General features: G+C 45.4%; 3 protein-coding genes across 3 annotated transcripts; 2 read left to right on the top strand and 1 right to left on the bottom strand.

Moving 5' to 3' along the window:
• Positions 1 to 7,244: 7,244 nt before the first annotated feature.
• Positions 7,245 to 10,088, bottom strand: LOC146765940 (uncharacterized). The gene has a single exon (XM_085593554.1). The coding sequence runs from the start codon at positions 9,852 to 9,854 to the stop codon at positions 8,157 to 8,159; it is 1,698 nt and encodes a 565-aa protein (XP_085449680.1). The 5' UTR covers positions 9,855 to 10,088; the 3' UTR covers positions 7,245 to 8,156.
• Positions 10,089 to 12,598: 2,510 nt separating this feature from the next.
• Positions 12,599 to 15,300, top strand: LOC146765939 (uncharacterized). The gene has a single exon (XM_085593555.1). It carries the CDS (start codon positions 13,466 to 13,468, stop codon positions 14,951 to 14,953), a length of 1,488 nt encoding a protein of 495 aa, XP_085449681.1. The 5' UTR covers positions 12,599 to 13,465; the 3' UTR covers positions 14,954 to 15,300.
• A 2,239-nt stretch (positions 15,301 to 17,539) lies between these two features.
• On the top strand, positions 17,540 to 20,313 carry LOC146765938 (syncytin-2-like). Its single transcript, XM_085593502.1, has one exon. It carries the CDS (start codon positions 18,946 to 18,948, stop codon positions 20,311 to 20,313), a length of 1,368 nt encoding a protein of 455 aa, XP_085449628.1. The 5' UTR covers positions 17,540 to 18,945.
• The last annotated feature ends 1,338 nt before the right edge of the window (positions 20,314 to 21,651 follow it).

The following is a 21,651-nucleotide window of genomic DNA, read 5'->3' as shown; positions in this document are numbered from 1 at the left end:
GGTTGTTATAGAGAGCGCTGCAGACACCTGTCTCCCTTCAATTTCAACAGTCAGTACTGGGGTGCGGCTCGCAAGTGTCATTCCGCCGATGCCGCTCACCGTTGTTGCTGTGGGCTGGGTGGGCCAAGATGCAGGCCAATGACCTGGGTCAATAACGCTAGTATCTTCACCCGTGTCCAAAAGTCCTTTAAGCACAATGCTGTGTCCTTGATGAATCAAGCGGCAGGATTTCTTGGGGCGGGTTTTGAGATCTAAGGTAAGCAATGCGAGACCTCCTGTTGAACCAAATCCTTCCGGAGTCCTGGGGACTCGGACATAGGTTCCAGTCATTTGGTCATTTGTGGGAGTGGGATCAACTGAGCAATCCTTTGACCTTTTGGTACTGTCACGGGGGTATATGGCGTATGAGCGATGATCATGATTTCGCCGCAGCAGTCGTCATCGATGATCCCTGGTTCCACAAAGAGGCCTAATATAGAGGCTGAAGAGCGGCCAGTAATGAGTCCTCCCATAGCTTGTCCGTGTATTCGCAGGGGGCAATGGATTCCAGTTGGAATTTTATGTGGTCTCAAAGTTAGGAGATCAGTGTCTACTGTGGCTGCCAAGTCCAGGCCGAGGCTCCCGCAGGTGGCAGGTTGGAATTGCTGAGTGGCTTCATTTCTGCAGCTGCTATTTGTGTCCCGGCGCGGCCGCTGATCGCGCTGCTCCTGGAGTTTCCCTGCTTCCTTTTCCATGCGTTAGAGTTGTGGGTGTTTGATTGGCACCTGCCACACCAGACTCCTGTCGCTCTGCATTCCCTTCGAGTGTGACCTAAGTTTCCACAGCGGTAGCATCTTATGCGTGCCTTTCTGGTGGTGTTAGAATGGGGGCGCCCAGCTGTAGCCTGAAGGGGAGCAAGGGCTGCTAAGACCTGATTTTGAGAGGCTAAAACCTGATTTTGAGAGCTTGCCTGTTCCCGTAACCCCTGTCCTGTTTCTTGCAAAGCATTAACCAATAGTGCCTGAGTTCCAACTGGTACTGAAGCAGCCTTTTCTAGCAATGCTTGGACAGTCCAATCCCCAGGGATAGAAGTAATCAAATTTCTAGTTGTGGGATTGCTATTCTGGAGTATGCACTGCTTAAGTAGGGCATCCTGCATATGATCAGCCACCCCTGCTTTGGACAACGCCTCCATTATTTTGTCTACGAAGGTGCCAAGAGGCTCCTCTCTGCCTTGTTTAATCCCCATATACATTGGAATTCCATCCGGGGTCTTGACTTTGTCTATGGCTCTTCTTGCCACCACTGTGGCTTCTCTTAATTTGTCAGGTCCTAGTGACGCCTGTTGTTCCAAGCGTACATGATTACCCTGTCCCATGAGTTCGGCTACTGTAAGCCCTGCTAAAGGATCCCCCTGAGCTCTTGGTAAATTGGCGCTTCTCTCCGCTTCCTCTCTCCAGCGTGCCTGAAAGAGCAAGCGTTGATGCGGCGTGAAGATCAATTTGGCCATTCCCCTGACATCAGAGGGCAATAAAGTATGAGCATTAAAGATAAAATCAAGCATTTGCCTGGCAGGCTCACTGGTGATACCATAGCTCCCCACAGTGGTGTGCAGCTGTGTCAACAGTATCCAGTCCATGCTCTGGACCTGCGCAGTGTATCCCCCGTTGTCATTCAGCAAAAACATCACCGGAAACGCAAGGGTTTTCTGTGCTGCAGTAAAGAGCTCAGCGTCCCCCGTCTGCATGCCCTCCTGTGCAATAGCAGCCCATAACTCACGTCTTTCTTTAGCCATGGCATCTACGAGGTCAGATTCTGCCCCAGGGACAGGCGCCTGCCCGGGAGACGGAGGATGTTGCGAGGAGGGTGCTACGGTAACATTTTGAATGGCAGGAGGGGGACGCGACGGTGGGGGTAAAGGGGGAGCTGATGGCAGCACCTCAATGCCACTAGTATCTATGGGCGGTGCAGGCATTTCAGGAGCAGAGATGGGGACGGGGAAATTTGTAAGGACCGGAGGGTTAGGTTCACTAGAGAGAAGCGAGGTTCATACTCCTTATTTTATTCCCGAGCTGTCCGTATCCCTTCCACCGCCCTCTTTTCTGCCTGACACATTAGCAATACCCGCCAAAGCTTTCCCATCTTCTTGCCCGATTTATCCTCATCTAACACTAATTCCACCAACTTATCCCCATATCTTCTCCATTCGGAAAGTTCATGAACACTATCGGGGTTAATAAAAAAGCCGTAAGACAGCATGATGCAATAGCGAGCGGAGATCCTTATCTAAGTCAATCCCTCTAATCTGCCTTTTTCTAAGAGAAGCACTAAACAAATCATATGCTGCTTGCCTTTCCATGATTACGTCGGTACCGTTGCTGGCTCCTTCAGGCTTCGGCAGCACGTATCGGCTGAGCCCGCTTCTACGGTCACTCAGGGCGCGGAGCAGAGCGTTTCGCCTCTTCTCTTTATTTCGCCGTCCTTCCAGCTGCAGGACCCGAACTCCAACGCAGCACCTCTCTCGCCTTAGGCTCGGATGAAGTCCCTGTATTCGGGCGCCAGTTGTTGGAAAGTGCCGTGGGAGACAAGACTCATGCTATCATGATCATCAAGTCTCAGTTTATTGTAACAGATTACACAGTTTATATATGTCCATTAATTAGCTCATACGTATTGAAAAAGTCAAGCTCATGATTGGTTGCTATGTGACTTGTACTATTATCTTAAAACTATACTTATGATTGATACTTGCTTGTCCAGCTGGCCTTGCAGTTAGAACAGCTTAGTACTTCTTTGTTCTTCTCTATCTACTTCTACATACTGTGGAAAAAATGACGGGAGACAAGTCCATTCTATAATGTCAACAAGTCTCAGTTTATTTCAAGCACACATGTATAGTTATACCCGTTATAATGAGGCTCATGCATATTGCAAAATTTAAGCTCATCATTGGTGTATGGAAAACAGGTCAACCCCGCCTTTGGAGCTTTCTAAGCTTGCTTTGTTTTCCCTTACATTTATCTTTTTGCTGAACATTCTACTGTTGAGAACCAGCTTAGCCAAGGACATAAGATATTATTGCTACATCTGCTATTGCTGCACTGTGAAATTTTCAGCTACTGCTTCACTAACTGCACGTAGTCATGTCCTTTCTCACGAAGCCATTCTTCCACAAAACTCTCCATATTTCCCCCGTTTTTGTTTTGGACCATTAAGTTAGTTGTCCACATCTTTTGAACCATGCGTTCCACCAGCTTCTGAAGACAGTTAAACAAGCAGGGCAAAATCATCAAGAGTAGTAAAACAACAATCAAGATTCCCACTGCATACATGATAAAAGTTCTTAGCCAAGGACCAATCCTTAAACTTTTAAGCCATTCTTCTATCCCTAGACCATCTTCTTCTTTTAATTGATGAAGGCCCTGTTGTAGTTCTTTAATCTTAGCATGTATTGATACAGAATGATCAGAGAGATTCATGCAACACATTCCTTCAAATTCCTCACATCCATGTCCCTGGGCTAACAACAAAAAATCAATGGCTGCTCTGTTCTGCAGTACAGCATGATTTACACTTTGTACATCCATAGCAAGCATAGATAAAACCTCCGATGTTTTGTTAAGTTCATCTTTAGTCCAGCATCCCAATTGTTCAGCTAACACCATAGCCTTTTTGGCAGCTCCTCCTGGTAACAGGGTTGCCACTATTACCTGTTTTAAAGTACTCCAAAATTGAGGTTGTCCAACCTGATCACATTTTAAGTCATGCACATCACGCCTCTTCCTTGTCTTCCCTAGCCTGTCCCATTGCATTAGCAAGGATATATTAGGATGGAACAGTGCTAGTTTTCCTAGGTAACAGGGTCCCCCTTGTGGTTTTACCGGTATTCCATTCCAAGCTCTATCTCCACAAATCAAAAACACACCCTTTGGCAACCTTAAGGGTTTCGTTATCTTGGAACCATCACAGTTGGAATATAACTGAGATGATACCCTTTCTGAATCCAGTGAAGAGTCCAGAGAAGCCCATTTGTTTCTTGGGTTATTTACACTCTGCAAATTCAATGGAACAAAGCTAAACCATCCTCCTGTTGAAGCATTCCCTAAACTAGCATTAGCACTTCCAAAGAGATCTAATTCCTCTGGTGGAGATTGCAATGTTTCTTTAAGTGACAGTACTAACAGACATTGCCTATAGCCATCTCTTTGAGCTTCTGTATAACCAATATTCTTGTCTGGCCCTTTCACCTTTGCAAAATTCTTGCAAAGCGTCTGATTCCTTATCAACCCACAAAATTCCTCTGGTCTCCAGACAGGAACACCTGTTAGGCAGGTACGAAATGGATTTGTCACTCCTCCCAAGCTAAGGCATAGTGAACTTTGATTAGTCATGTTAGCCAAGGTTACCCAAATATTTTCTCTGGGCTGATTAAATTCTATTAGTCCCTGACAAAGATTAGTCAAAAGAACAAAATAGATTATCCACTTTATTGCTCTCATGATTTCTTCTGCTTGGATTTTAATTTTAATGTCTGCACATATTTAATAAGCTTATCTAATTCTATGTCTGGATTTCCTACTACTGGTTTTCCTAAATAAGATCTTATAGATACCTTCACTTGCTTTTGACACCTTGTTGATAAAACTTTTGAATTTGCTTGCTTAATTAATCTATCACAAGCGTGTTCTGCTTCCCACCTATAAAAAGCTAATATTTTTTGTTCTGGTGCTTCAAATAACTGTAAAGCTATAGCAACTCCTAAGCCTGTATCCCGTATTAAATCTCTCTGCCAAGAATCTCCTCGTTTTTGAAAGTCACAATGTTTACACCAAAAATGTCGTTTTAAAAATACTTGATCTTCCCAGTATGTTTTTCCACAACCCCCACAAACAAAAGCAATCCAACTATTACAATTAAAATTCCCACAACTAAGACACTCAGGATTCTTTGGTCCTGGAATATGAACAGTCTGTAAAGCCTCAATAGCTGTAACAATTGCTGTAAAAGTTAACTCTGAAGGCAAAAGTTGATCAATCACTGGGGAAAGTCCTCTTATCTCTTGAAGAATAGGTCCCACTGTGCGAACCAGCTTCTCTTCAATTCTCCTCTGGTCCTGATCCGTCAGGCGAGCTAAGAGACGACTCATCCAGAGCTGGTTTGGTCCACTTTGCTGGCACCCAGAGTGAACCTGTAGGGGTGGAAACACAAAGATATCCCCTTCCCCAATATAGGACCTTTGCTGGGTTCTGCCAAATACCTGTTTTAGGGTCCCTATACCTGACCCATACTTCTTTGCCCTTTTTTCTCATTTCTTTTTGACCATAATGAACCATTGCAGGTGGTGCCTCTGAATCCCCAAATACACACAAATGATTAAGAACAAAGAGCACTTTCATTAATCTTTCCTGAACATCTCCAATCTCTCTATGTTTTTCCAAATATCTCTTCAAAGTTCCATTTGCCCTTTCTACAATTGCTTGTCCAGTGGGAGAATGTGCTATTCCTGTAATGTGCTTAATTCCCCATGATTTTAAAAATCTATTCACCCTGCCACCAATGTATGCAGGACCATTGTCTGTCTTAATCTGCTTTGGCACTCCCATTACTGCAAAACAACTACACAAATGCCTTATAACATGTAATGCTTTTTCTCCAGCTTGAGCTGTTGCCCAGATGTATTTACTATATGTATCTATAGTAACATGAACATATTTCAAGCGACCAAAACTATTTACATGAGTAACATCCATCTGCCAGAGTTCATTAGATGAAAGACCTCGTGGGTTAACTCCCCATCCCATGCCATGACCCCCATTATGATGACTACAGATAGGACAAGCTCTCACTATAGCAGTAGCATCTGCATGGGATATTCCAAACTCCCGTTGTAACCCTTTTGCATTCTGATGAAACATAGAATGTGCCTCCCTAGCAAGCATTTGCCCTGATAAAGGAGAAGATTGAGTAACTGTGACGAGCTTATCTGCCCGAGCATTACCCTCTCCTAAACCAATTTCCCATTTGTGACTTCTTATATGAATAATAGCATAAGGATGTTCTCGAATTTTTACTGCTTTTTGAAGTTGTATGAACAGTTCAAATAGTCTCTGATTTCGTACTTCCTTGATAGCAGCGTCCTCTATTCTTTCCACGACACCAACTACATACAAGGAATCTGTAACAATATTCAAAGGCCCCTTCAGGACTGTTAGAGCCCATACCACAGCTGCTAACTCCAAGGTCTGAAGGGTATCTGAATCATCTGCAGTAAGAATTTCATGATTCTAGACTCCCTGCTCTTGCCATGTAATTGTTGCTGTTCTTGACTTCTTCCCTGCATCTGTGTATGCCGTTATTGCACCAGGAATCGGCTCCTTTTCTCGCTGTGGCCGAACCATCCAACTCAATTTTCCAATCCACTGTAATGGAGGATTTTTAATACTTTCAGTTATGACAGCACCTCCTATTCCTAGCAAAGCTTCTTGCAATTCTTCACTATTGACCAAATACCATTGTAAAGAGTCCTTTTTCATAGGAATCTGTATTAGTTCAGGCTCTCGCCCATCAACCTGCAAAATTCTCTCACGACCCCGTTTTATCAAAGCTGCTAACAGTTCAATTTTTTGAATTAAAGTTTTTGTTTGCTGAAGTGGAGGGGATAGCCATTCCAACACCCTTATCTCCCCCGTTTTTGTTTCTAGCTGTGTTAAAGCTCCCAGCAAATGTTTTTCACCACACCATATAGTGAGATTAAGCGGGATTCCCAGTATTCGCCGCTGTACACGACCCTGAACCACACAGTCTGTAATTTGCTGAAGAGTTCTTTTCTGCTGAGGATTAAGGATCACTGGTGCTGTTGGGTCTGTGCCCTTCAATAAGGGTCTAAGAGAATCTAACAGTTCATTTGGAAGGCCCACTATAGGTTTAAGCCATTGTAAATCACCTAGTAATTTCTGAGCATCATTTAAAGTAACAATCTGTGTTTTCAGTTCTAATTTCTGAGGTGTTACCAAACTTTGAGACAATGTCCATCCCAAGTATTTCCAAGGAGAAGTTAACTGTATTTTCTCTGGGGCCACAACAAGCTTAAAACGTCCCAGCAAGTTTTGTACATGTTTAACCTGTTGACTTGTAAATGACTTAGGCTGAGCAATCAAAATATCATTGTGAAAAAGCAATCTTTGAGATCTATTATCAATAGAGGCCATCCTTCAGGTAACATTGCTGGATTAGGCAGACCTGGCTGTAGTGCACCTATTGGCTCCATCTGTTTATTAACCTCCCGCAAGTCATGTAGCAAGCGATATTTCCCTGACTTTTTCTTTATCACAAAGATAGGGGTATTCCAAGGACTTGTAGATAATTTCAGATGCCCTTGTTGATATTGTTCAGTGACCAAGGCATGAGCATGTTGCAGACTTTCCCTTTTTAAAGGCCATTGCTTTACCCATATAGGCTCATCACTTTTCCAAATTATGGGAATCGGGAAAGTCCAAGCAATGGCTATTATCCCAAAGGGTGCTCATTTGTCAGGACAACTCCTAACTGTGTCAAAATGTCTCGCCCAATTAAGCATTGCACCGTAGGTGGTAACTGAACAACAGAAAATATTGCCTTTATGATTTTACCATCTATTGAGACAGTAAGAGGTGGCGAGCGACTTGCAAGAGTTAAACCTCCAACTCCTGTTACTGCTGTAGCAGCTGGCTGTAAAGGCCAATGTGCAGGCCAACACTGTGGTGCAATAATACTTGAATCAGCACCCGTGTCCAGCAAACCTGTAAGCATGCATTTTTGTCCCTTATATTCCAACAAAACCTCCTTTCTTGGTCTGTCATTCAGATCCAAAGTTAATAGAGTCAAACCTCCTGTAGATCCAAATCCATCTCCTCCACGGCTTTTCCGTGAGGATACAGCCTTAGTAACTTGCTCTAGAGGAACCAATTGAGCAATCCTTTGTCCTTTATTAATCCGAATAGGAGGAAATGGAGTATGAACCATAATCATAATTTCACCAGTATAGTCTGCATCAATGACACCAGGCAGCACAAATAATCCAAGCATAGAGGCCGATGATCTTCCCAATAACAAAGCTCCCATTGTCCTGCCCTCGATTATAATAGGTCCATTAATTCCAGTGGGGACCTTCTGCGGCTGTGGTGTCATTAAAGTCACTTCTACTGCGGCTGCCAAGTCCATCCCGAGGCTCCCTCTTGTGGCTGGACGCAAGGTGTCGCTGTTGGAAAGGCTGGAGCAGCTATTTGTGTCGGAGCGCGGCTGCTCTTGTTCGCGCTGTTTCGGGCGTTTCCCGGTCTCCTCTTACAGGCAGCAATGTTATGAGTATCCGATTTGCACTTAGGACACCATATTCCAGCAGCAGAGCATTCTCGCCGAACGTGTCCTGTCCCTCCACATCGGAAACATCTCATACGGCTGCCGTAAACATTTCCCTGGGTTGCTACTGACGCTTGGAGGGGTGCAAGAGCAGCTAACACTTGTGTCTGTGAAGCTTTTGCCTGCTCTTTTAATCCCTCCCCCAGCTCTTTAATAGCCTCAACTAAAAATGCCTGCTGCCCCGTTGGTATAGTAGCCATCCTCTCTAATGCATCTTCTATAGTCCAATTAGCTCCTAATGTGTTTAACACACTTCTTGTAGAAGCATTACAATTTTGCAAAGCACACTGCTTCAACAATGATCCACGCATAAACTCAGGCACTCCAGCTCTCTCTATTGCTGCCGCTGCCTTATCAATAAATGCTCCAAAAGTCTCATCCCTTCCTTGTTTAATTCCCATATACGCTGGCAAACCTCCCGGGTCTTTCACCTTATCTATAGCCCTTCGAGCTAGTCGCATTGCCTCTCGACACTTCTCAGGTCCTAGCATAGCTTGTGCCTCAGTGCGAAAATATGGTCCTAAGCCCATCAATTCATCTACAGTTACTCCATGAAGAGGATCTCCAGGCTGCCTTTGTATAGCTACAGCTTCATTAACTTCTGCCTGCCAATGTGCACCAAACAAAAGCCTCTGATGTGGCGAGAAAATAAGCTTAGCAAGACTTCTACAATCTCCTGGTAGCAATATATTAGTACTCCAAACATAATCCAATATCTGCCTAGCCGGTTCACTAGTAACTCCAAATTGACTCACTGTAGCTCGCAACTGTGACAACAACTTCCAATCTAACGGTGTAATCTGAGCTGTTAACCCCCCGCCTGCCTGCTGCTGAAAAATTACAGGACAAGCCAGTTCTGTTGCTAGTTCCAAAGCCTGCCCATCTCCTTTGTCCAGCTCCTCTCTTGCCAAAGTCGCCCAAACTTCCCTCCGTTCCCTGGCCAGAGCCTCCGTTAGGTCAGACTCTGCCCTAGGGGTCGGCTTACTGACAGACAAACTTTGACGAAGTGTCGATTTCTGTTCTGAGGGGGCTGGAGGAGCCGTGGGCTCACAACGCAACTCTGTTTCCGTATCCTCAGGCACAGGTCGCAATGGAGGTAACTCCACTGTAGATACAGCAGGTGGCATGGAAACACCAGGCAACCAATCCTCCCCGTTAAAACCTCTATTTTTCTCTAGTGCTGAAGTTCTCTGCTCGGCAGCTTTCTTTTCTGCCTGATGTTGTAATAATTCATTGTGAACTATCTTCCACCACTTTCCCAACTTTTTAGCTGTCTTATCATCATCTAAAACTTCCTCCCATAGTTTATCCCCAAACTTACGCCACTCAGACAACTCATGTACTGTATGAGGATTTACAAAGAACCCCTTAGAATACCCATATGTTAATAACCCTGGCAGATCTTTTTGCAAATCAATGCCTTTAATCTGCCTTTTCTGCAAGAATGCAGTAAATAAATCATATGCTGCTTGCCTCTCCATACCTATATTGTCAGCGCTGTTGCAGCCCTCCGAGGTCGTCGTCAGCACGTATCGGCCAGGCTTGCCTGTGCAGTCACCTGGGGCACGGTGCACTCTATTTCAATTCAGCACTTTTGCCGTCCTGGCTGCATCAGGACCCGAACCCTTTTTCGTCACTCCACCGTGGCGCCTATCACGTCGATCGGGTCACCATTTTGTGGAAAAAATGATGGGAGACAAGTCCATTCTATAATGTCAACAAGTCTCAGTTTATTTCAAGCACACATGTATAGTTATACCCGTTATAATGAGGATCATGCATATTGCAAAATTTAAGCTCATCATTGGTGTATGGAAAACAGGTCAACCCCGCCTTTGGAGCTTTCTAAGCTTGCTTTGTTTTCCCTTACATTTATCTTTTTGCTGAACATTCTACTGTTGAGAACCAGCTTAGCCAAGGACATAAGATATTATTGCTACATCTGCTATTGCTGCACTGTGCAATTTTCAGCTACTGCTTCACTAACTGCACGTAGTCATGTCCTTTCTCACGAAGCCATTCTTCCACAAAACTCTCCATAACATACCAAGCAGTTTCAATATCCTGCTTTCTGCACACCATCTGCCCTTCAGGGTCATGCGAACTTTGCAGCAGTCACGTAGCCCTCCCTACTTGGATTAATTTTACAGTATCATGTCCCCTGTTGTACAACCATTCTTCTGCCAAGCTCTCTTCAACATTTTGGAGGCATCAGTGTGACATCATAGAGATGTCATTGTGACATCAGAGGAGGAAGTTGTGTGACTTCACAGAGAAGTCAGTGTGACATCTGAGAGAGCTGTGTAACATCATAGGGTGTCCATGTGATATCACAGAGAGCTGTGTGAAATCACAGAGATTGGTGCAACATCACAGGGATGTCCATGTGACATCTCAGAGAGCTGTGTGACATCACAGAGATGTCAGTGTGGCATCTCAAAAAGATGTGTGACCTCACAGGGTCACTGTGACATCACAGAGGTGTCTGAGTGACATCACAGAGATGTCATTGTGACATCACAAAAAGATTTGTGACCTCAGAGGGTCTGTGTGACATCACAGCCATCTAAGTGTGACGTCACAGAGGTGTCTGTGTGACATCATAGAGATGTCATTGTGACATCAGAGGAGGTTGTGTGACATCACAAAGATGTCCAAGTGACATCATAGACAGCTGTGTGACCTCACAAGGTCAATGTGACATCATAGAGATGTCAGTGTGACATCACAGAAATAGCTCTGTGACATCACAGGAAGTTCTGTGACATCACAGAGATGTCTGTGTGACATCACTAAAAGCCCTGTGACCTCACAGAAATGTCAAAGCGACATCACAAAGAGCTGTGTGACATCACAAAGACGTCCATGTGATATCACTGTGATCTGTGTGATGTCACAGATGTGTCAGTGTGGCATCATAAAGGTGTCATTGTAACATCAAAGGAGGATCTGTGCAATCACAGAGGAGTCAGTGTGACATCAAAGAGAATTGTGTGACATCACAGTGGTGTCAGTGTGGCACCACAGAGAGCTGTGTGATGTCACAGAGTTGTCACTGTGATATCACAGGAGGTTCTGTGACATCACAGAGATGTCTGTGTGATGTCACTAAAAGCCCTGTGACCTCTCAGAAATGCCAATGTGACATCATGAAGAGTTGTGTGACATCACAGAGATGTCCATGTGATATCACTGTGAGCTGTCGGCTTACCAGGCAGCGTCTGGGTTAGCACGGTCCGAGCTGCGGTGCTGCCTCACTCGCCGCTAGGATTCGAGATAAAGAGACGAAGTGAGACCAATGCTTGTATGCTTGTCCAGAGAGATTGTATTGCCTGAAGTGTTGCAGGGACCAAAGGCCCCGGGCTATTGCCCAGATACAGTTTTATACAGCAAATTAAGAGATAAGGTCTTAAACAATAGAGACAGTGTTCAGCTAAGGCACATCAGAACCACCCCAGGGGCCAGGTCCAATGGGAACTGCTCAGGGGTGGGAAGAAGGGGGTTTACAGAGGAATGCTGAAGCGGGACTTTCCCGAAACAGTGGAGCATACATAAATGTATCTTTGACCTCAATTTACCATTCCCAAGGCCTTTCTAAAACCTTCCTCCACGCTACCATGACAGCATGACAACCGCAGGGGGAAGGTGCGCCGTGGCAGAGCAGAGACTGCCCGGCTGCCCAGCACTGTGCTTTTGCTTAATAATGCTTGCTTAATAAATTAATGTTAATTGATTTAACTATCATTAGCATCCCCAATTGAATTTGTCCATAACACGCCTGACTAGAGAAATGAAAAAAAAAATAAAGTTAGTATATTATCCAACACACAAGTGCAGTGCAAGCCCCCGGCTGCTGAGTCTCAGGAGAAGGCTGAGGGAAATGCACCCACTACGTCCCCTCTGCCACTCACTCGGCATCTGGTGCTAAAGTTTGGATGCAGGGGTTGCTTGTCTCCTCTGGGTCTGTTCTTCCTTGCCTCTGGGAGGGCCTTAATGGAAATTAGTTCCATTTCTCCTGCACACCAGAGTGGCAGGGAGTCACCGCAGGCTGGTGATACTCTGATACAAGGAAACGGGTGTGCATACAAACCACGCTGTGAAAAGCCAGTGTCCATAACGGAGCCAGAGGAGCCCTGCATCTTTATTTGAATAAAGGGAGAGAGTCCATGGGGATATCTGCTGCTGGGGTTTTCTCTCTCAAAGTTTTGGAGGACACAGCCTCCTTTTAAACTCCTGGCCACATGCTGCCCTCTTCCTTTCCCCACTGGCTGGGGTACCAGGCCAGGGGACTGCAGGGACCTTTGTACCCTCTTTTCCTTTTGCAAGGTATTAGTTCTGGTCTCCATCCAAAACTGTAATAGATAGATAATGAGATGATTGGCTCTCTCAATTAAGGGATGAATATTGTGTGAATCTTAAGAGAAACTTTATTGATGTAGAGTTATGTTATTGTGATTTGTTGTTTAGATGTTCTCTTGAAGAGAGCCTGACAGAGGAATGGTTGAACGACAAGGGACATGATGCTGTAAAATTAATCCAAATAGGGAGGGCTACGTGACTGCTGCAAAGTTCGCATGACCCTGAAGAGTAGATGGTGTGCAGAAAGCAGGATATTGAAACTGCTTGGTATGTAGAAATAGATAGAGAAGAACAAAGAAGTACTAAGCTGTTCTAGCTGCAAGGCCAGCTGGACAGGCAAGTATCTTTCACAAAGATACTTTTAAGATAATAGTACAAGTCACATAGCAACCAATCATGAGCTCGGCTTTTGCAATATGTATGAGCTAATTAACAAACATCTATAAACTGTGTAATCTGTCACAATAAACTGAGACTTGATGATCATGATAGCATGAGTCTTGTCTCCCGCGGCATTTCCCTCTAACAACTGGCGCCCGAAAGCAGGGATCTGATCCGAGCCTAAGGCGAGAGAGGTGCTGCGTTGGAGTGCGGGTCCTGCGGCTGGAAGGACGGCGAAAATAAAGAGAAGAGGCGAAACGCTCTGCTCCGCGCCCTGAGTGACCGTAGAAGCGGGCTCAGCCGTTACGTGCTGCCGAAGCCTGAAGGAGCCAGCAACGGTACCGACGTAATCATGGAAAGGCAAGCAGCATATGATTTATTTAGTGCTTCTCTTAGAAAAAGGCAGATTAGGGGGATTGACTTAGATAAGGATCTCCCTTCGCTATTGCATCATGCTGAGTCTTACGGCTTTTTCGTTAACCCCCATAGTGTTCATGAACTTTCCGAATGGAGGAAATTTGGGGATAAGTTGGTGGAGTTAGTGTTAGATGAAGATAAAACGGGTAAGAAGATGGGAAAGCTTTGGCGGGTAGTTCATAGTGAATTGCTAATGTGTCAGGCAGAAAAGAAGGCAGTGGAAGGGATACGGACAGCCCGGGAGAAAAATAAGGAATATGAACCCTCGCTTTCTTCTAGTGAGCCTAACCCTCCGGTCCTTACAAATTTCCCTGTCCCCATCTCTGCTCCTGAAATGCCTGCACCGCCCACAGATACTAGTGGCATTGAGGTGCTGCCATCAGCTCCCCCTCTACCCCCACCATCGCGTCCCCCTCCGGTAATTCAAAATGTTACCGTAGCACCCTCCTCGCGACATCCTCCGTCTCCCGGGCAGGCGCCTGTCCCTAGGGCAGATTCTGACCTCGTGGAGGCCATGGCTAAGGGAAGACGTGAGTTATGGGCTGCTATTGCACAGGAGGGCATGCAGACGGGGGACGCTGAGCTCTTCACGGCAGCACAGGAAACCCTTGCGTTTCCGGTGATATTTTCGCCGAATGGCGACGGGGGGTACACTGCGCAGGTCCAGAGCATGGACTGGAAACTGTTGACACAGCTGCGCGCCACTGTGGGGAGCTATGGTATCGCCAGTGAGCCTGCCAGGCAAATGCTTGATTTTATTTTTAATGCTCACACTTTATTGCCTTCCGATGTTAGGGGAATGGCCAAATTGATCTTCACGCCGCATCAACGCTTACTTTTTGAGGCACGCTGGAGAGAGGAAGTGGAGAGAAGTGCTAATTTACCAAGGGCTCAGGGGGATCCTTTGGCAGGGCTTACTGTAGCCGAACTCATGGGACAGGGTAATCATGTACGCTTAGAACAACAGGCGTCACTAGGACCTGACAAATTAAGAGAAGCCACAGTGGTGGCAAGAAGAGCCATAGACAAAGTCAAGACCCCGGATGGAATTCCAATGTATATGGGGATTAAACAAGGCAGGGAGGAGCCTCTTGGCACATTCGTAGATAAAATAATGGAGGCGTTGTCCAAAGCAGGGGTGGCTGATCATATGCAGGATGCCCTACTTAAGCAGTGCATACTCCAGAATAGCAATCCCACAACTAGAAATTTGATTACTTCTATCCCTGGGGATTGGACTGTCCAAGCATTGCTAGAAAAGGCTGCTTCAGTACCAGTTGGAACTCAGGCACTATTGGTTAATGCTTTACAAGAGATAGGACAGGGATTACGAGAACAGGCAAGCTCTCAAAATCAGGTTTTAGCCTCTCAAAATCAGGTCTTAGCAGCCCTTGCTCCCCTTCAGGCTACGCCCCCATTCTAATACTACCGGGGGGGCACGTGTAAAATGCTACCGCTGTGGAAACTTAGGTCACACTCGAAGGGAATGCGGAGCAACAGGAGTCTGGTGTGGCAGATGCCAATCAAACACCCACAACTCTAACGCATGGAAAAGGAAGCAGGGAAACTCCAGGAGCAGCGCGATCAGCGGCCGCGCCGGGACACAAATAGCAGCTGCAGAAATGAAGCCACTCAGCAATTCCAGCCTGCCACCTGCGGGAGCCTCGGCCTGGACTTGGCAGCCGCAGTAGACACTGATCTCCTAACTTCAAGACCACATAAAATTCCAACTGGAATCCATGGCCCCTTGCGAATACACGGACAAGCTATGGGAGGACTCATTATTGGCCACTCTTCAGCCTCTATTTTAGGCCTCTTTGTGGAACCAGGGATCATCGATGCCGACTGCTGCGGCGAAATCATGATCATCGCTCATACGCCATATCCCCCCGTGACAGTACCAAAAGGTCAAAGGATTGCTCAGTTAATCCCACTGCCACAAATGAACAAAGGATTGGAACCTATATCCCAAGTCCCCAGGACTCCAGAGGGATTTGGCTCAACAGGAGGTCTCGCATTGCTTACCTTGGATCTCAACACCCGCCCCAGGAAATCCTGTCGCTTGATCCATCAGGGACACAGCATTGTGCTTAAAGGACTTCTGGATACGGGCGCAGATACCAGCATTATTGACCCAGGTCATTGGCCTGCGTCTTGGCCCACCCAGCCCACAGCAACCACGGTGAGCGGCATCGGCAGAATGACACTCGCAAGCCACACCCCACTACTGACTGTTGAAATTGAAGGGAGACAGGCGTCTGCAGCGCTCTCTATAACAACCTTACCACCTGCTGTTCAATGCTTGATTGGCCGTGATGTTCTGGCCCAGCTGGGCCTCGTCCTTACCAACGGTCATTCTTTTCAGTGACGGCCATTGCTTGGATCTTCCCGCTACCACTTACATGGACTACTAACGAGCCTGTGGTAGTTAAGCAGTGGCCTTTGAAACGGGAAAGTCTGGAGCAGGCACATTTGTTGGTTGATGAACAATACAAGCAGGGACATCTTAGACCATCCACAAGCCCTTGGAACACTCCGATCTTTGTTATCAAGAAAAAGTCGGGCAATTACCGGCTCTTGCATGATCTCAGAGCAGTAAATGATCAGATGGAACCTATGGGAGCACTGCAACCTGGGATGCCGAATCCTGCTATGTTACCACAAGAATGGCCCATTTTAGTTATAGATTTGAAAGACTGCTTTTTTACTATTGCTCTGCACCCTGCAGATACTAAAAGGTTTGCCTTTACTCTCCCTGCCCTCAATCATGGCGATCCAGCCAGGAGATTTGAATGGACGGTTTTGCCACAAGGAATGCGTAATTCGCCTACAATTTGTCAGCTATATGTGGATGCAGCACTTCAGCCACTGCGACAACGCATGCCCGATACCATCATCTATCACTACATGGATGATATTCTGTTCGCACAAGCAACCCCCTTTTTAGACTCTCAAATCCATGATATCCTGCATACCTTGGAGAAGTCTTCTCTCGTCATTGCACCCAACAAAATTCAATTTTCTGCTCCATGGAAATACTTGGGATGGACGATCACTCAACAGCGAATTACACCACAGAAGCTATCTATCCAGTCATCAGTCAACACCTTGCATGAAGCGCAAAGGCTTTTGGGCGACCTACAATGGCTCAAGCCAGTTACTGGAATTCCTAATATCCTTTTAGACAAACTGCGCCCACTCCTCAAAGGAACCGATCCCTGCACTCCAGTTCATCTGATGTCAGATCAACGTCATGCTTTACACGACATTACACACTGCATCTCTACTGGTTTTGTGAGACGTCTTGATCCTGATCTTCCTTTACATTTGACCATTTGGAACACTGAGGACCACCTATTAGGGGCTGTCACCCAGCATGAAAAGAAAACGGGGGAGACGGTGGTGCTAGAATGGATCTCACCCCCATTACAGCAAAAAAGAACAGTAACCTCCAAGGTCGACAGCCTGGCAACACTTATCAAGAAGGGACGTACTCGTATTTTAGAGATAAGTGGTTCAGAACCAGTAAAAATCAATATACCCATGGAAAAACCCACTTTGGACTGGTACCTTCTAAACTCTGCACCCCTTGCCGAAGCATTGCTTTCATCTGCAGCTACTGTTAGTACAGGACCCCTTACACCCAAACAATTACAATGGGTAGGAAAATGGACATGGATACAGAAACCCCTAAGAAAGGAGAAGCCTATCTCAAATGCCATTACAGCTTTCACAGACGCAGGCCGCAAATCACGCAGAGCGGCTGTGGTCTGGAAGACAGAACAACAATGGCATTACCAGATACTGGAGGCAACATTTCAGGACAACTTACAGACATTGGAATTAAGGGCAGTTATTTGGGCAGTGTCTCACTTGTTGGGGCCGCTGAACGTTGTTTCTGACTCACTCTATGTCGTAGGAGTGGCATCAAGGATTGAAGATGCCGCCATCAAGGAGGTCCAAAATCAGCGCCTTTACGAGCTCTTTCTTCAATTTAAAGCGCGCCTTAAGGAACAGAAGGGAGGCATATTCTATCATACATGTCCGCAGCCACAAATGGAATGAAGGACTGGGAGCAGGCAATGCCAGAGCCGACAAATTAGTGTCAGTGTCAATTGCTCATCAAGTAGTACTTCCACGGCAAACAATGGCCCGAGAGAACCATGCTATCTTTCATCAGAATGCCAAAGGCCTATCACAGGAGTTCGGTATTCCACTACAAGAAGCTAGAGCTATTGTTAAGGCTTGCCCCATATGTAGCCATCACAACAGAGGAGTGGGCCTGGGAATAGGAGTAAATCCGCGAGGCCTGCAAGCTAATGAACTTTGGCAGATGGATGTCACCCATGTACCTAGTTTTGGTAGTTTGAAGTACGTCCATGTGACTATTGATACTTACAGCCATTACATATGGGCTACTGCTCAGACAGGAGAACGAGCCCTTCATGTGGAGCGACATCTCAGCAGCTGTATCGCAGTTATGGGAGTGCCTCAGAAGATCAAGACTGATAATGGCCCTGCTTATTGCAGTAAACGTGTTGCCCGCTTTATGCAAACATGGAACATCACACACGTTACAGGGATTGCAAACTCCCCTACTGGACAGGCAATAGTAGAGAGAGCCAATGGAACTCTTAAACAATATCTGGAAAAATACATTGATACAGTCAGCGTGCAGGATAGGTTATTGAAATGCCTGTTTGTGCTTAATCACTTATGTATTTTTGGAGATGGGGGGTTACCCGCAGCAATTACTCATTTTGCCTCTAAAGCCCCTACCCCTCCGCAAATGGTAGTCAGGTATAGAGATCCAAAAACAGGGATTTGGCAAGGTCCAGCCAAAGTATTATACTGGGGCAGGGGCTATCTGTGTGTTTCTACACCAGCAGGTACTGTGTGGGTCCCAGCTAAGTGGGTGCGGCCCACCAATGACCAGCCCGGAGCAGAGAAGGAGGCAGCGCCTACAGAGGACGATCTCCAGGATCCTGTATGAACTAGAAGAAGAGTTTCAGATTAAATTCCTGTTTGACTCGGAGAGAGAAGTTGAAGACTGCCTCTTGCCTCATTTAGCTAGAGACTTTGACCGCTTTTGTCCACTTGCTTGCTTGACTTGCAATAGTTATGACCACCAATCTTGGGTAAAAATATATTGTGGAGGGTGCTCTCATCGTTGGTGGATTCATCAGCACCACCTTACCTCTGCATTCTGGTGTCTTACCTGTCAGCGCCAGTGGAGCTTTGACTCACCACAGCGCGCTTTAACACGACTAACAGGTCAGCCTATCAGGGAGAGCCTGAGATTAATAGAAAATACAGAAGACCTGGAATTAAGAAGGCTAGCTTGGAGGGTACAGCACTTAGCAGAGAAAATTCTGGGTGTTAAAAGGACAGGGATTATAGATTCCTGTTGTCAGAATGGTATCGGCATCCCCATTCAGTGGCAAGTTGACCCAGAGGAATGGGACACGCAGTGTAGGAGGTTTCGTCGTCGCAGCCGTGCTGCTAAGTGTGCAGGCATACGTCCCACCTCAACCTAAAACAAATGTATGGGTCACAATGGCAAATCTAACAGGGCAAGAGTCCATCTGTCTTGCTTTATCTTCCCCAGGCAATCCGTTCTCCACCTGCCTAGTCGGTCTACCATTGGATACATGGCCATGTCCTACACGTGTTCCAACTTGTGATAATTTAAATTTGAATACTACTGTAGATAATTGGGACAGGTGGGTGCCCTACTTTCCGATCGCCCCGGCAGAACCCCAGGAGCTAGAGCTACTGGGGGCAGTTGGCATGGATTGCTGTTTGTACTTTAACTGGACAAGCAAGCAACAGAGAATCAATGAGTCTGCAATTGTCGTTAATTCCACTTTGCCAATTTACAGAAACAGTAGTATCTGGTGTCAGTACACGGCCAAAAAGGTTTCAAAGTCAACAAATAATCCGCTTTCTTTGCCCCGAGGAATATTCTTTATTTGTGGTGACAGAGCTTGGGCTGGCATACCTTCCAAAATAAAGGGAGGCCCTTGTTCGTTAGGAAGATTGTCATTGCTGACACCCAACACATCAATGATATTAGACATGGCTCGGCGTCATCATGGCAGCAGATTGCGACGCAGTGTACATAACTTTGCCAGTAACTGTCAAGATAATGTTAGATTTTGGTCCCCTGAGGCGATTATTGCTGCCTCTTTCCTAGCGCCTGGTGTTGCCTCAGCAGGAGCATTAGCTCAACTCAACAAGCTGGGATGCTGGCTAGCTAAACAGACGAATGCTACATCGAAGGCCTTAAGTGACCTGCTTTTGGACGTAGACTCAGTAAGACATGCCACACTGCAGAATAGGGCAGCTATAGATTTCCTATTGCTAGCCCAAGGTCATGGTTGTGAGGAATTTGAAGGAATGTGCTGTATGAACCTATCTGATCACTCTACATCTATCCATAAGCAAATACAAAAATTGACCGAGCTAACTCAACAGTTGAAGGTGGAGGACGGATTGGGCTTGGAAGGCTGGCTGAAAGGATTGGGGATCGGACCATGGTTGAGGGACATCATCAAATATGGCATAATAGTTCTAAGCATAATTGTGATACTTTTGCTTGTTTTGCCCTGTGTGTTTACTTGCTTACAAGGCTTGATGCAGCAGCTTTTGCAGAAAATGTTGAATGCACACCTTCTTGTCCAAAAGGAAAACGGGGGAGATGAAGAGAGCCTGATAGAGGAATGGTTGAACGACAAGGGACATGATACTGTAAAATTAATCCAAATAGGGAGGGCTACGTGACTGCTGCAAAGTTCGCATGGCCCTGAAGAATAGATGATGTGCAGAAAGCAGGATATTGAAATTGCTTGGTATGTAGAAGTAGATAGAGAAGAACAAAGGGGGTACAAAGCTGTTCTAACTGCAAGGCCAGCCGGACAGGCATGTATCGATCATAAAGATACTTTTAAGATAATAGTACAAGTCACATAGCAACCAATCATGAGCTTGGCTTTTGCAATATGTATGAGCTAATTAACGAACATATATAAACTGTGAAATCTGTTACAATAAGCTGAGACTTGATGATCATGATATCATGAGTCTTGTCTCCCGCGGCATTTCCCTCTAATATATGCATTGTTTTGTTCTTGATGTTTTTTCATGTTTATAACAAAGATGTTGATATTTCGATTTCTTCATGCAAATTCTAGGAAACAATTGAGAGAGGACCCTCCAGTCCCTGTGGGGGGTGTTGAGTTTGTTTGTGTTTTAGCAGGTGCAGAATCTGGATAGATTTCAGTGAAGAATGTTAAACTTATCAATTTCAAGAGAACACTAATCTCTCCACAAGTGAATCAGAGGATGCACAGCAAAAGTGGATTGTGCAAAGATTTGTGTTTCACCCACAGAAGATTGTAGACTTTGGGTTTTTTCATAAGTGTGTTTTTAATTATGTTATAGACTTTTTTACTAAGTTTTAATGAGTTTTAGTAATGCCTGTGATTTTTCTGTTCATTTTGCCTTTGCTTTTCAATGGCAAAAGAAAAAGAGGGACAATCAATTAGATAATCAAAAGCATAACATTAAGTTTATCATAAATATAGTTTGTATTTAGAATTAAGTTTGTTCCTTTCATGTTAAACAGAACAATAAAAAACATAAAAAATATGAAGTGGGGTGCACTTCTGTAATACTAACCTCATTTTTCACCCCACGAGTTGCTTCAGTGCAAGCTCTCACACAATTGAACATCCTAGCCTACTAGACAAAAAAGTAAATTAGTATTCCATCTAAAATGTTAAGTGAGCTTGCCACAAATATAGGTATATCTTTCATGCAGTTCTGCAAAACAGAGCAGCTGCCACTAATTTACTTCTTCTAGCCCAAGGTCATAGTTGTAAAAAATTTGAAGGAATGTGCTGTATGAACTTATCTGATCACTCTACATCCATCCACAAACAAATACGAAAATTAACCAAGCTAACTCAATAGTTAAAGGTAGAGGATGGATTAAGTTTAGAAGGACAGCTAAGAGATTAGGGATCGGACCATGGTTAAAGGACATTATCAAATACGGCATAATAGTTCTAAGCATAATTGTGATACTTTTGCTTGTTTTGCCCTGTGTGTTTACTTGCT

Source organism: Lonchura striata, chromosome 16 (assembly GCF_050655825.1).
Source record: "Lonchura striata isolate lonStrDom1 chromosome 16, ASM5065582v1, whole genome shotgun sequence".
NCBI classification, from domain to species: domain Eukaryota; kingdom Metazoa; phylum Chordata; class Aves; order Passeriformes; family Estrildidae; genus Lonchura; species Lonchura striata.
The sequence above is the reverse complement of the archived record's forward strand: the minus strand, read 5'-3'. Positions and strand labels throughout refer to the sequence as shown.